Here is a 14,691-nt window from a genome sequence, read left to right on the forward strand (position 1 = left end):
AATCTCCGACCCAGCCGGGAATCGAACCCGGGCCCTTAGGATTGACAGTCTGTCACGCTGAACACTTTTTTTCCTTTATTTTATTAATCTCATATTGTTCGTTGTTGTTCGTTGTATCTGCTCGGGGCGGACGTCGCAACACACCCGTTTCAGTTCGTCGTTGATCCATTCACTCAGTTATTTTTTATTACAGAGGGCAGCTAACCCTCTGACCGAACACGCTGAGCTACTGTGCTGGCACCACTCAGCTACCGGGGGCGGACTTCTGAGGGGCGATTGACTGCAACAGGTGGTGAATTAAGTGAGATAGATCTGGAGCATTCGTTGATGTTTCTGTAGGATAAGGTAGAAGGTCAGCAGGGTCTGTCATCGACATACCGAACGAGACGTACAGGAGGCGGTGGTTTAGGGATATCTGCAGTATATGGGACATACACAACTGTGAGAAGCAAGATCCTTGGGGTAAAAAAATGGTTCAAATGGCTCTGAGCACTACTTAACATCTATGTCATCAGTCCTCTAGAACTTAGAACTACTTAAACCTAACAAACCTAAGGACATCACACAACACCCAGTCATCACGAGGCAGAGAAAATCCCTGACCCCGCCGGGAATCGAACCCGGGAACCCGGGCGTGGGAAGCGAGAACGCTACCGCACGACCACGAGCTGCGGACCTTTCGGGTAAACATGCAGTTGTGTATAAGGTAGTGCAAGATGTTGTTGAGGGCCACTGGTTGGATAGAAAGGATGCAGTAAGCCGAGTAAGTCGGGCATAACTAAGTTGAGCCGCGCGGAGTACCCGCGTGGTTCGAGGCGCCATGTCACGGATTGCGCGGCTCCTCCCGCCGGAGGTTCGAGTCCTCCCCCGGGCATGGGTGTGTGTGTTGTTTTTAGCATAAATTAGTTTAAGTAGTGTGTAGGCCTAGGGACCGATGACCTCAACAGTTTGGTCCCTTAGGAATTCACGCAAATTTGAACATTTGAACTAAATTGAAGTGCATAGGTCTGGTGCTTGAAGAGTAGAACGGAATGCCATACACGGTCATGTGCGTTTTCGAGATAAAGGTTGTTAATTTGTCGGGACAGTACGTGTGTGATGTACATGAATTAGACACCAGAATAGAGGCTGGTGTGGAAGCCACGTTGACAGGAATGAGTCGGTGTTGGTTTAGTTATTTATGGATGTGCCAGGACAGGATGGACTCCAAGACCTTGCTTAGGAGTGAGGCGAGACTGATGGGACAGTAGGAGGTGGTTTCGGCTGTTACTCCTAGTTGGATAAATTACAGTTATATTCAGTTTCAAATATTTCTTCATGGAGACACTACACTGAACTGACAGGCATGGGATAGCGATATGCTCATATACAGATGGGAGTAGTACTGCGTGCACAAGATATAAAAGGCTGGTACGTTGACGGAGCTGTCATTTGTACTCGGGTGATTCGCCTGAACAGGTTGCTGATGTGAATAAGGCCGCACGACGGGAATCATCAGATTTTCAAAGCGGAGCGGTAATTGGAGCTAGATGCATGCGACATTCCATTTCGGGATTCGTTAAGGAATGTGTTATTCAGAGATCCACAGTGCCAAGTGTGTATTGAGAATACCTGTCATCAGAAACAATGCAGTGGCTGACGGCCTTCACTTAACGACCGAAATCAGTGGTGTTTGCGTAGTGCTATGAGCGCTAGCAGACAAGCAACAGTGCGTGAAATGACCGCAGAAGTAAATGTGGGACCTACGGCGAAAGTATCCGTTAGGGCAGTGCGGGGAGATTTGGCGTTAACTGGCTATCGCACCAGACGACTGACGTGGGTGCCTGTGCTAACAGCACGACATTGCCTGCAGCATCTCCCCTGGGCTCGTGACCATATCGGTTGGACCCTAAACGACTGGAAAATCTTAGCCTGATCAGATGAGTCCAGATTTCAGTTTGAGAGCGCTAGTTATAGGGTTTGAGTATGGCACAGATCCCACGATGACATGGACCCAAGTTCACAACAAGGCACTGTGCAAGCTGATGGTGGCTACAAATGGTGTGGGCTGTGTCTACATGTAATGGACTGGGCCCTCTGTTCCAACTGTACAGACCATTGACTGGAAATGGGTATATTCGTGTTGTGTACGTAGTTCCGCGTAGTAAGCGCATACACAACTTTCCCACTAGAGTGCGCCCCGCTAAGCACAACAGCGCAGGCGCAGCGCTCGTCCATCTCCGCACTACGAGATGGCGCTGCCATAGAGACGGACCAAATTCTGCTTCCGCCGATCCGCGTATTAATATGTAACGCAGCCAATGAGATTGCTGCTAATGTAGAACCTTTTCTGCTCATGGATCACACTCGCGCAGTGATACATGAACGCGCGAGGTATTATAACGAGTGTACAGACCTCCGTTTAGTCAGTCTGCATTTGTCTGCATCAGTCTGCATTTGTCTGCATCAGTCTGCATTTGTCTGCATCAGTCTGCATTTGTCTGCATCAGTCTGCATTTGTCTGCATCAGTCTGCATTTGTCTGCAGCAGTCTTTACCAGTCTGCAGCAGTCTGTACCAGTCTGCATTAGTCTGTACCAGTCTATAGTCAAGTTTCAGTCTGCGCCTAATAAGATTATCATATTCCTGTACATAGCCATGAAGAGAAATGTATAGACACTTTGTCAAGTATCAGAGATATGTGAGAATAAGTTTAACGTACCAAGACCAAAGGAACTTCAGATTGTCAATTGTAAATAGCGTCCAGAATCAAGTTACGTAAGGTTTATGCTTGTTACTATTTTAATAAATGTGTGTGAAAATCAAGTTCTGTTTAAAGTTGGTCACCGTCAATCTGCTACTCTAAGCGTGCAAGTGGCATTTCTATCGTCTGACCTAACGGCAGAAGATAAACACGCCACGATAAGATCACGAGACATATTGCTGACGCCTGCTTCATTAGAGCGACGAGTCAAATAATCTGATGGTGTGTGTACCGAAGGTCTTACAGTACGCGCACCACAATTCGGCTGCTTGGAGACCATTTGTAGGCATTCATGGAATTTGTTCCCATGACAATATACCATGTCACCAGGTCATAGTTCTTCGCAATTGGTTCGAAGAACATTCTGGTCAGTTCGAGCGAATAATTTAGTCACCCCGATCTCCTGAATTGAATCCCTTCGAAAGTTTGGTACATAATCGACAGGTCAGTTTGTCCACAACATCCTGCACCGGTCACATTTAACATTTGTGGACGGCTATAGAGACAGCATGGCTCAATATTTCTGTAGGAGACTGTCAATGACTTGCGGAGTCCATGCCACGCCGAGTTGCTGCATTGCGCCAGGAAAAAGGAGGTCCGACAGGATATTGGGAGGTATCCCGTGACATTTGACATCTCAGTGTATGTTATTTTATTTATGAGTTTTGGTTCTGTTTACATTTAATTTACGATCATTCAGGTCTCTTGACATTTTACTAACGCTCGAGTCGCTAAGCTAATAATAATATTGGGGCTCATATGGCTTAAGTGATAGCTCACTTTCTCGTCGCTAGGTGCGTTAGTGTCTCTCCAACTGTTAAGCCCTTTTCACACGCTGAACGAAAGCGTTCAAGAAATATCGTAGTCTACTGATGCGCTCCAAGCGTCCTACGCCCGAACTACAGCATAAACTCGTGCAAGATCTTGTCGCAGCGTGTTTAAACGATAAATGTGAACACAGGGTGCCAAAGTCGTGATTTCACATTAGCGTATCATTAATTATTTATGAAATTTACAAACATTTAAAAACTCGTGTAAAAATATTTACGAAAAATACACTACTTTCCTTTGCTCAGAAAGTACCCTGCGAGAACGAAACGACCATAAATAGAAACAAAACTCACCATACGGTAAGTGCGCGAGAAAACAATATGGCAGACCCAGCACTCAACAGAGACGTGGCCACAGCAGGCAGCTACCAGCTCGGGCATGCGCAGTGCCGAATTTACAACTGGCCCAATTCCTTTATCCCTAGAATTATCGTGCGCCGCTACGAACGCGATCTGTGCGAGCCCGTTCACACGATAAACGGCCGCCATTCACGCAACTGGTTGTCAGTCTATTAAGAGCTCATTCATTGCGTAAACCGATTACCTGGTTACAACCGTGACAGCGACGTGTGTCAAGACTGTTTGTGCTACACTGCTACTGTTTGTTATGGACGCTAGTCAGATGTTTCCTGACGTTGGCCCAGTAAGCCGAAGACCGGCCTGAAATAACAAATATTGGTAGAACCAAAACGCAGTTGGCTTCTGTTTCAACCTCAGATACGTAACGTCTTTCCCTTCTCAACGGATCTTTTTCCTGGCATGTAGGTACTGGATAGATGTCAACAGCTAAGGCCTCCGTGAACTATCCCCAAACACAGCTGTGTCAGCTCGTCACGCCTTGCTGTAATGTCACGACAGGGGAATGCCATTCCGTCTATGACGCGCCGCCATTCCAGAGAGAGCCGTTGCGTCATCGACAGGCAGGCAGTGAGTCTCCAGATGCGGTGTGACCGACTTCTACAGCCGCGGGACACTTTCTCGCGACGCAGCGAACTTAAAGCGGCGGGAGAGCCAAGGTCGCTACAGAATGCAGCCGAGCCGTCCGGTTTCTTCCAACGCGCGCGCGCGCTCGATCCAGGTCCACGCGCAATGCAGTGGAACGCAAGACTAACGACACAACAAGCGTAATGTTTTGCTACTCTGGTTATGCTCGAATATGGTGTGACTCTTCGTGGGAAAGTGGAAAGTAGCGGGCCGCTAGACAAAAGATTTGAAGAGCCAGGCCAGCTCTTTCTACAGGGCTATTACAAATGATTGAAGCAATTTCTTAAATTCACTGTAGCTCCATTCATTGACATATGGTCACGACACACTACAGATACGTAGAAAAACTCATGAAGTTTTGTTCGGCTGAAGCCGCACTTCAGGTTTCTGCCGCCAGAACGCTCGAGAGCGCAGTGAGACAAAATGGCGACAGGAGCCGAGAAAGCGTACGTCGTGCTTGAAATGCACTCACATCAGTCAGTCATAACAGTGCAACGACACTTCAGGACGAAGTTCAACAAAGATCCACCAACTGCCAACTCCATTCGGCGATGGTATGCGCAGTTTAAAGCTTCTGGATGCCTCTTGAAGGGGAAATCAAACGGGTCGGCCTGCAGTGAGCGATGAAACGGTTGAACGCGTGCGGGCAAGTTTCACGCGTAGCCGCGGAAGTCGACGAATAAAGCAAGCAGGGAGCTAAACGTACCACAGCCGACGGTTTGGAAAATCTTACGGAAATGGCTAAAGCAGAAGCCTTACTACAAGTCCTGACACCCGATGACAAAGTCAAACGCTTTGAATTTTCGGCGTGGTTGCAACAGCTCATGGAAGATGCGTTCAGTGCGAAACTTGTTTTCAGTGATGAAGCAACGTTTTTTCTTAATGGTGAAGTGAACAGACACAATGTGCGAATCTGGGCGGTAGAGAATCCTCACGCATTCGTGCAGCAAATTCGCAATTCACCAAAAGTTAACGTGTTTTGTGCAATCTCACGGTTTAAAGTTTACGGCCCCTTTTTCTTCTGCGAAAAAAACGTCACAGGACACGTGTATCTGGACATGCTGGAAAATTGGCTCATGCCACAATTGGAGACCGACAGCGCCGACTTCATCTTTCAACAGGATGGTGCTCCACCGCACTTCCATCATGATGTTCGGCATTTCTTAAACAGGAGATTGGAAAACCGATGGATCGGTCGTGGTGGAGATCATGATCAGCAATTCATGTCATGGCCTCCACGCTCTCCCGACTTAACCCCATGCGATTTCTTTCTGTGGGGTTGTGTGAAAGATTCAGTGTTTAAACCTCCTCCTACCAAGAAACGTGCCAGAACTGCGAGCTCGCATCAACGATGCTTTCGAACTCATTGATGGGGACATGCTGCGCCGAGTGTGGGAGGAACTTGATTATCGGCTTGATGTCTGCCGAATCACTAAAGGGGCACATATCGAATATTTGTCAATGCCTAAAAGAACTTTTTGAGTTTTTGTATGTGTGTGCAAAGCATTGTGAAAATATCTCAAATAATAAAGTTATTGTAGAGCTGTGAAATCGCTTCAATCATTTGGCTGTTCCGGTGGAATACTGCCCACGTGGGCGCTGGCGACAGGCTAGCTCCAGGCAAAACCGTTGATTGCCATGCGATGGGAGGTCAACAGTCCAGCCGGCCTCGAGCGCCAGAAAAAGAAGCTATAAAAAGAAACTGGCAGAGTCAGTTCTCCCCGTACTTGATTATAGTGTTCCTATTCTCCAAGGCCCTACGTATGAGAGCTCACGCTGGTTGGAGCCGGCGATGAACGCTTGTGTTCTATACGTTTGTGATGTACGCTATGTCGACAGTATCACTCCTGCCCACGGACAGTTGTCATGGCTCCATGCTAATAAATATAGACACTATCATACTCTGCGTTTCATCTATCATCTTCTTAATCATTGCACTGCATGTTTTTTACCTTCAGCTCTTACACTACTCTCTGAGCTACACAGCAAAAGTTAGGATTTCTTCAGCTGAAGAAATCCTGGCTTCTAATCCAGACATTTTAAGCCAATATTTCCATAAATGGAGGTTACGACCAAACTCAAATAAAACATGTTGCATGTTTTCATCTGTCTAATAGACTGGCACACAGAGCCCTAGATGTTTGTTCTGAGGTACGCAAAGTTCATCATAACATGCATCCATAGTGCATTGGGATGGCGTTGGATAGGACACTTTCTTTCAAGGAGCACTTGACACGAACACCTGCTAATCTCAAAAGCAGCTCTGTGGCACTAGTTAGGGATCGTCAGCAGACTCTCTTTGAGTATCTGCATTCGGACTGGTATTATTTATTTATTTCCTTAATACAGAGTAACCCACCACATTGAAATGTAATGTGGGTCGGATGCGTCTGAATCTAACCGCAAAGACTTCTTATTGTTACAGACTTATTGATGTGCAATTGTTAATGCAATTTTTAGTAATATAAGGAACATAATATATATAAAATTTCTCGGAGACTACAGAAAACTGAATTCTTAACAATTATTAAAAGTCCTATATAATTTTTTTCTGTCTAGTTGAGTAGAATAGAATTTATAAAGTGTAAAAAAGGGTAATACAAGAAGTGTGGTGAAAATAAGTTGCAATACGTAGAGGGAAGTGAAATAAGAGGATGTGTAATTTAGTCTGAGTAGCTTGTTGGTTGATAATAGCCTATTTCTACTATTTCTGGTGAGTGTGTCTCGGTAGAACCTCCAGATATTCTCAACTGTAATGGTGTGGGTTTATGTACGTTTGATGTGTTTGTGTCTATCGAAGTATTACTAATGTGTTGCATGTCGGGACAATAGATGATATTCAATAGTTGTTTGTCTAATTGTTGGTAGCTGTGGTATATTCCGTGTGATAACGTAGATACATACACACTACACTTGTAAATTCATTAGTAGAACCAGACTTTAGTTCATTGTTACTTGAGTGCAGTATTTTTTAAATAACTTAATACGTTACATTTTTAGTTTTATACATAGTTCATACAGAAAACAGATTTTGATATATAAAATACTTTGATTGTAGCTTTACATAAAGAAGAGATTGTACTTCTGCCTACACATAATAAGACGCGTAATACATTACTGCATGCGTACAATATACTATAAACAGTATGCAGTGTGTCGTTGCGGAGGAAGAGCCTCAGAATAGAAGTTCTTAGAGCCTTCTCCTCCGCCGGCCGGAGTGGCCAATCGGTTCTAGGCGCTACAGTCTGGAACCGCGCGAACACTACGGTCGCAGGTTCGAATCCTGCCTCGAGCATGGATGTGTGTGTGATGCCCTTAGGTTAGTTACCTTTAAGTAGTTCTAAGTTCTAGGGGACTGATGACCTCAGAAGTTAAGTCCCATAGTGCTCAGAGCCATTTGAATTTTTTGTCTTCTCCTCCAAAGCGATTTTACCTTATTACTACAGTATTTTTGTGTAAGTGCTTTGTTTTATGAGTGTTATTGCCTGTTGGGTCGTTTGTGGCTGTGTTACGGCATGCAGTGTCATGTATCGTTGGTCTGGATCCTTAGTGTCGTTCCCTTATCAGTCAAGTTCACTTAGCATGTTGGTTCCTTCCTTGGTTTCCAGATCTGTGGTCGTGCTTGTCCTCTTCCACGTGGTGTGTTGGGTTGTTGTCTACGCCCCCGACCGTAAGGGTTTCGACGCTTGTATTCTTCGTGCAGTGTTTGATACAATATCGGCTACGCTATTTATTGTGTTCCAGACCGCGGGGTTACGAGTTATTCTGGCGATGTCACTGTCATTCTGTATAGGTCTTACTTCTGATGGTGTTGCATAGCAGTGTGACATATTCTGCTGTCCCAGTTTCTCCGCAAATGCATATTTCATTCTACACTACTGGCCATTAAAATTGCTACACCAAGAAGAAATGCAGATGATAAACGGGTATTCATTGGACAAATATATTATACTAGAACTGACTTGTGATATTACATTTTGACGCAATTTGGGTCAAAGATCCTGAGAAATCAGTAACCAGAACAACCACCTCTGGCCGTAATAACGGCCTTGATACGCCTGGGCATTGAGTAAAACAGGGCTGGGATGCCGTGTACAGATACACTTGCCCATGCAGCTTCAACACGATACCACAGTTCATCAAGAGTAGTGACAGGCGTATTGTGACGAGCCAGTTGCTCGGCCACCATCGACCAGACGTTTTCAGTCGGTGAGAGGTCTGGAGAATGTGCTGGCCAGGGCAACAGTCGAACATTGTCTGTATCCAGAAAGGCCCATACGGGACCTGCAACATGCGGTCGTATGTTATCGTGCTGCAATGTAGGGTTTCGCAGGGGTCGAATGAAGGGTAGAGCCACGGGTCGTAACACATCGGAAATGTAACGTCCACTGTTCAAAGTGCCGTCAATGCGAACAAGAGGTGACCGAGAAGTGTAACCAATGGCACCCCATACCATCACCTCGGGTGATACACCAGTATGGCGATGACGAATACACGCTTCCAATGTGCTTTCACGGCGATGTCGCCAAACACGGATGCGACCATCATGATGCTGTAAGCAGAACCTGGATTCGTCCGAAAAAATGACTTTTTCCATTTGCGCACCCAGGTTCGTCGTTGAGCACACCATCGCAGGCGCTTCTGTCTGTGATGCAGCGTCAAGGGTAACCGCAGCCACGGTCTCCGAGCTCATAGTCCATGCTGCTGCAAACGTCGTCGTACTGTTCGAGCAGATGGTTGTTGTCTTGCAGACGTCCCCATCTTTTGACTCAGGGATCGAGACGTGGCTGCACGATCCGTTACAGCCATGCGGATAAGATGCCTGTCATCTCGACGGCTAGTGATACGAGGCCGTTGGGATCCAGCACGGCGTTCCGTATTACCCTCCTGAACCCACCGATTCCATATTCTGCTGACAGCCATTGAATCTTTACCAACGCTAGCACCAATGTCGCGATACGATAAACCGCAATCGCGATAGGCTACAATCCGACCTTTATCAAAGTCGGAAACGTGATGGTACGCATTTCTCCTCCTTATACGAGGCATTACAACAACGTTTCACGAGGCAACGCCGGTCAACTGCTGTTTGTGTATGAGAAATAGATTACAAACTTTCCTCATGTCAGCACCTTGTGTGAATGCTCTGAAAAGCTAATCATTTGCATATCACAGCATCTTCGTCCTGTCGGTTGAATTTCGCGTTTGTAGCACGTCATCTTCGTGATGTAGCAATTTTAATGGCCAGTAGTGTAAGTTGGTCCCGCGCGGTTTAAGTGTATCGTGTACGGCCCGTGGCCGATCAGGAAACGGACCACCCCGGCTTGGGTCGACATGTTTTAGTTGTAATCTTTCACTTACGTCAGGAAAGAAAGGGTGTACTCGTCGACCCTTGTCGGATGCCCCCCACTTTCTCTGCCATGTTTGAATCCGCCATTGCTTCATTTGTGTTTTGTTGATAGTGTTCGTTCCTGGATTGGTATGCTCAAAATCAGATTACTGTGTGTGACTGTCTGGCTTTATATCCACGCATGAAAAGAGATACGCATACAACTTAACGAAGGCATGCACATTGTTAGTCGATCAATACGATCTACTCTCACATACCTGTCACCTGTCTTGAGCCATATTCGACCTCCTGATACAAGACGTACGATCCCTCTACTACGTGAAAACCTTCCAATATTGAATGATGTATTCTCTACATGGAGCGAAAAAGATAAAGATTCACATCCTTGATTGTTACTGAAGATTAAATCAGTGCATCGCTGAATGGAAACAAAATGTCCTTCTCAATGCTTCAAATTGCCATGCATCCAGCAGAAAGGTCCGGATTTGACCAGCCTCGAGCGATTTGGACTACCCTGAAACGCATCCGACCGGGCCATAGAAGTTGCGTAGACACTCACCATCTCGTGACTACGAGTATGACTCTGAACTACAGATAGTTGCTCATGTTGTATCAGCACGTCCCGTATGTGCCTGCAAGGGACTTCCGAAGATAGGACAGCGACGGGTACATTATAGAAATTGATGTATGTCAATAGCTATTGTCGTTTGTGATGTACTATGCTGGAGAGTTAAATGTGACGGGTGGTGTGATGAACTAAATTACAGAAACTGATGCTTTAAAAATCATATTCTGTGTCAGGAACCCGACTTTGGAACAATTTTTCTCATAAAATCGGAGAAATTAAATTTCTTCCAAACTTATAATAATCTTTTATCACTTTTCTCTTCCATATACTTGTCTGCGGCTGACCCTTGTCAACACTTCCTCCCTCCTCCACTGCTCCCTTCCCCTTGTCTATTCTGTTCTTTACTATCAGTGAAATTTTAATCTTGTTCTCTTTCCTTATGCGTTCCGCTTCTAATACTACAAAACACGACTTCAAATGTGCTAAACTAATCAATATCACCTTAATGACCTTTATTATTACTGTTATTATTATTACTGTTACTATTATTATTATTATTATTATTATTATTATTATTACTGTAAATGCTTTGTAATACTTTAATAGGAATATGTTATTACTGGAGGAAGTAGGTCAGACCCTTAAGGTTAAATAAGCAACAAATAAAATAAATAAATAAGAACATCAGAGTCCGCCAGATACCGAATCAACGAACCACAGCCCTGGATTTAAACTGCGTACATCCTACTCATTAAAAAAAAGTGTTGCCTAGATACAAGACAAGTAGACAAAAGAGAGTCGGTGTCCTAGAAAGCCAGCTGGAAAAATTAAGTGTTTTTGTAAAGCCGCAAATAACATACACAGCACTAAAAGCGAGAGTAATGTGGAGGGAGGTAGCGAACCCTCATTCTCTGGCTCAAACATCCTTAGTGGAAGCTGGTCGGGATAGGACCCCAGATACTAAAGATAGATCTTCTCTACAACGCGCGGCCGACGGACAGTGGATGTGCTTCACTCTGATATTTCACAACACTGGTATTATGACGTGCACCGATTACTTTTCTCCATCAAGGTCGTATTTCGGACCCTGGAGATGCCAATGGTCTGTAGATGATGAGTGAGACGAATACACCGCGGAAACCGCTGCCTACCACCTTTCCTATTTCAGATAGGCAGTAGGCAGTAGCACTCACCTGCTGATCTACTGTCACTGAACCGTGGAGACTTCTTCTTTGGGACGTGTTTCATGGCGTAATTGATTAATTTAAAGAAAAAGGGACAGATGGAAAGCTAGTAAACGTGATAGCCCATATACGCGATTAAATTTCAGTACGTAGGACGCCCCAGGAGGAATGTCAATATTCTGGATTGTGACAGGAAAGACCATTCGAAGACAAAAATTCTGATGAGCATCAGTTCTAGGCTGCACACCTTTAGAGCCATGAGCACTTCTTCATATTCGATACTCTGATACAAATGTGTCCTGCTGCTCTTTGGCTTCCATATTTTGAGATGTGGCTGTATCGACCAAAACAAGGAAAAAATATCCAGTAAACATAGGCACTAAAGTTCATACCTTAAGCGCTACGAGCACTTGTTCACCTTCGCTAGCCGGCCGGCGTGGCCAAGCAGTTCTAGGCGCTACAGTCTGGAACCGCGCGACCGCTACGGTCGCAGGTTCGAATCCTACCTCGGGCACGGATGTGTGTGCTGTCCTTATGTTAGTTAGGTTTAAGTAGTTTTAAGTTCTAGGGGACATGATCTCAGCAGTTAAGTCCCATAATGCTCAGAGCCATTTGAACCATATTCGCTACTGTGAAACGCATCTCTTTCAGTGAACATGTGCTCAAAGCTCTTAAAGTATGCGTTTCAGAGCAAATGTTTACTAGACTTGATTGCTTCGAGTGATCGTTCCATTCATAGCCCTGAATACTGATCTTTCCTCTTGGGACACCCTGCATTCTGTTGGGAGGTAGCTTCCACAGCTTGCACAGTGATGCATGGCTAGGCGGGATGCCCCCCCCCCCCCCCAAAAAAAAAAGTTAAACACAAAGAGAAATCTAAACGAGAATAGGTACTGTCTCTAAAGTGGGCAATGGATCTTGAACTGAAACGAATCAAGAATCTGAGAGTAACTAGCCTGTGTTCTACTATCTACATCTATACTCGGCGAACCACTGTGAAGTGCATGACAGAGGGTACGCCCCACTATACCAGTTATTTGCGCTTTCTCCCATCCCGCACAAAAATTGTTCAAATGGCTCTGAGCACTATGGGACTTAACATCTTAGGTCATCAGTCCCCTAGAACTTAGAACTACTTCAACCTAACCAACCTAAGGACATCACACACATCCATGCCCGAGGCAGGATTCGAACCTGCGACTGTAGCAGTCCCGCGGTTCCGGACTGCAGCGCCTAGAACCGCAAGACCACCGCGGCCGGCAACCCGCACATTTCGACCGGATTCTCGCAGTGAAAAACGGCATGATTGTATGAAAGCAATAACAGTAATTGGTGACCAAAGAGGACGGTCTCATAGTGATGGAAGGCAACGCTTGCATACCGGAATGGCGGTAGCCGCCGCACACGTACTATCTGTGATGTACCCTAGTCCAAGGTCAGCAACCCAATGGGCCTGGAGAGTGTCTGTCGACGCTGGTTTGTGAACTCGGACACCGCACTATTGACAAGTACGTCCCCGAAGCCAATATAACAGGGGGAGCGAAAGAAATGTTGCTGCAGCCTTGCACGGGCGACCGGCTCGGTCTCTGTGACTCACAGGTTGGCACACCTGTTTGGGCGTGAATACCCCGAACGAGGGAGAAACTGGTATGCCTACGCAATCGCCTGGCTGCTCCTTATATTCTGATGTGACGCCCAGGACTCTGTAAGGATGCTCGCCATCTTGAGCATTTTCTACATTAAACAAATGCTGAATATGGACATTATTTCGCTACTTCCACCAGATGGTCCTCCATGTAGGCAATTGATCGGTGGTGCACGTTTTCGGGGTAAAATTTATATAACTCTGTAAATTAATCGATGAATCAATGATCCTTCCGGTCTGAGATAATTATCGATATGCTCGAAATTTTGTAATCGACGAGTTAATTTTATTTGGCTCTCTTTCGTTGCGACAGGGACTGTCCACGACAGTCGTGATCACACCATGCGCGTTCTCGCCGTTAAAAATAATAGGTTAACGCCGCAGTGTTTCAGCAAAGCTGAGTAAAGAAATTTATCTGTTGATGTGATGGAATTAAATTTTCCTTGGGACAGATGAGTCCTAACTTTGTTTTCGTTAACGACAGAAGCTGAAGAAGTCTCAAGGAAAATTTAATTATATCAGACCTATGAATTAGAATTGGTGCCACAGCCGGGACTTGAACCTGGGTCTCCTACATACTAGCCATTATTCCATCGTAGCAGTGTAGCTAACACAACTGCACAGATTACCGTAGTCCGATGCCCCCCTCAAGAGAGGAATTAAAGTTTGTGTTAGGGAGGGCATTGCACTATGGTAGACAGTACAGCAGTGTTAGCTGCTATAATTATCGAAGAAAATGTAGATTGTTAGCCATAACATTTATAAAAGTGTTATTTTGACTCAAAGTTTTTTACTCCAGGTGAGAACGCGGTGGTGGCCTTGGACGTTTCCCCAGTCCAGTCTCTACTGATGTCTGACGTGCTGTATGCGGTGTGGCTGGTGCGCCCATTGTGCGACAGGTGACAGAGCTGAAGGAATGGATGGCCGTCAGTTGTGCTCGAGCAGTGCGAAGCAGGTAACGGTTCGCTGGTTTCCTCAGCTCACAGAAAACCCATGCGTGACCGCAGCGAGACAGATATCAATAAACATTGTACTATCGCAACGTGTAATGCACATCCAGCACGCTAGTAACATTATTGTAAACTGTGCAGTTCTCGTACACAATTTCTACACGCCAGTGTGATCAGCAAGTCAGAATTTGAAACACTGTAATGTTGTTTATGTTGTCATGTCCCTGACTGTTATTTTTAACTGGCAATGAAGCACATTTTGAGGTACATGCGGGTTTTTGTAACACTTTTTTTTTTTAAAGAAAGTGCAGTCGATATCATTTATAGCAACGTCGCTTTTAGCAACGTATTGGCAATAACAGCGAGATAAAGCGGTCCCGCCTTGATCCTATGTAAATGCTATATTTAATGACTAGTTTAGTGCGACATCGCTTCATA

General features: G+C 45.4%; 1 protein-coding gene across 2 annotated transcripts in view; it reads left to right on the plus strand.

The window, feature by feature from the left end:
• LOC124798090 overlaps nt 1-14,691 on the plus strand; it is a 291,165-nt gene that overhangs the window by 56,130 nt on the left and 220,344 nt on the right. The window contains exon 2 of one of the 2 annotated variants that reach the window (XM_047261332.1): nt 14,103-14,258. The exons of the other annotated variant lie outside the window; for it this stretch is intronic. Coding sequence (XP_047117288.1) covers nt 14,224-14,258 — 35 coding nt within the window. The 5' untranslated portion in view covers nt 14,103-14,223. The remainder of the gene's footprint in view (nt 1-14,102; nt 14,259-14,691) is intronic. 2 annotated transcript variants of the gene reach the window in all.

Source organism: Schistocerca piceifrons, chromosome 5 (assembly GCF_021461385.2).
Source record: "Schistocerca piceifrons isolate TAMUIC-IGC-003096 chromosome 5, iqSchPice1.1, whole genome shotgun sequence".
NCBI classification, from domain to species: Eukaryota; Metazoa; Arthropoda; class Insecta; order Orthoptera; family Acrididae; genus Schistocerca; species Schistocerca piceifrons.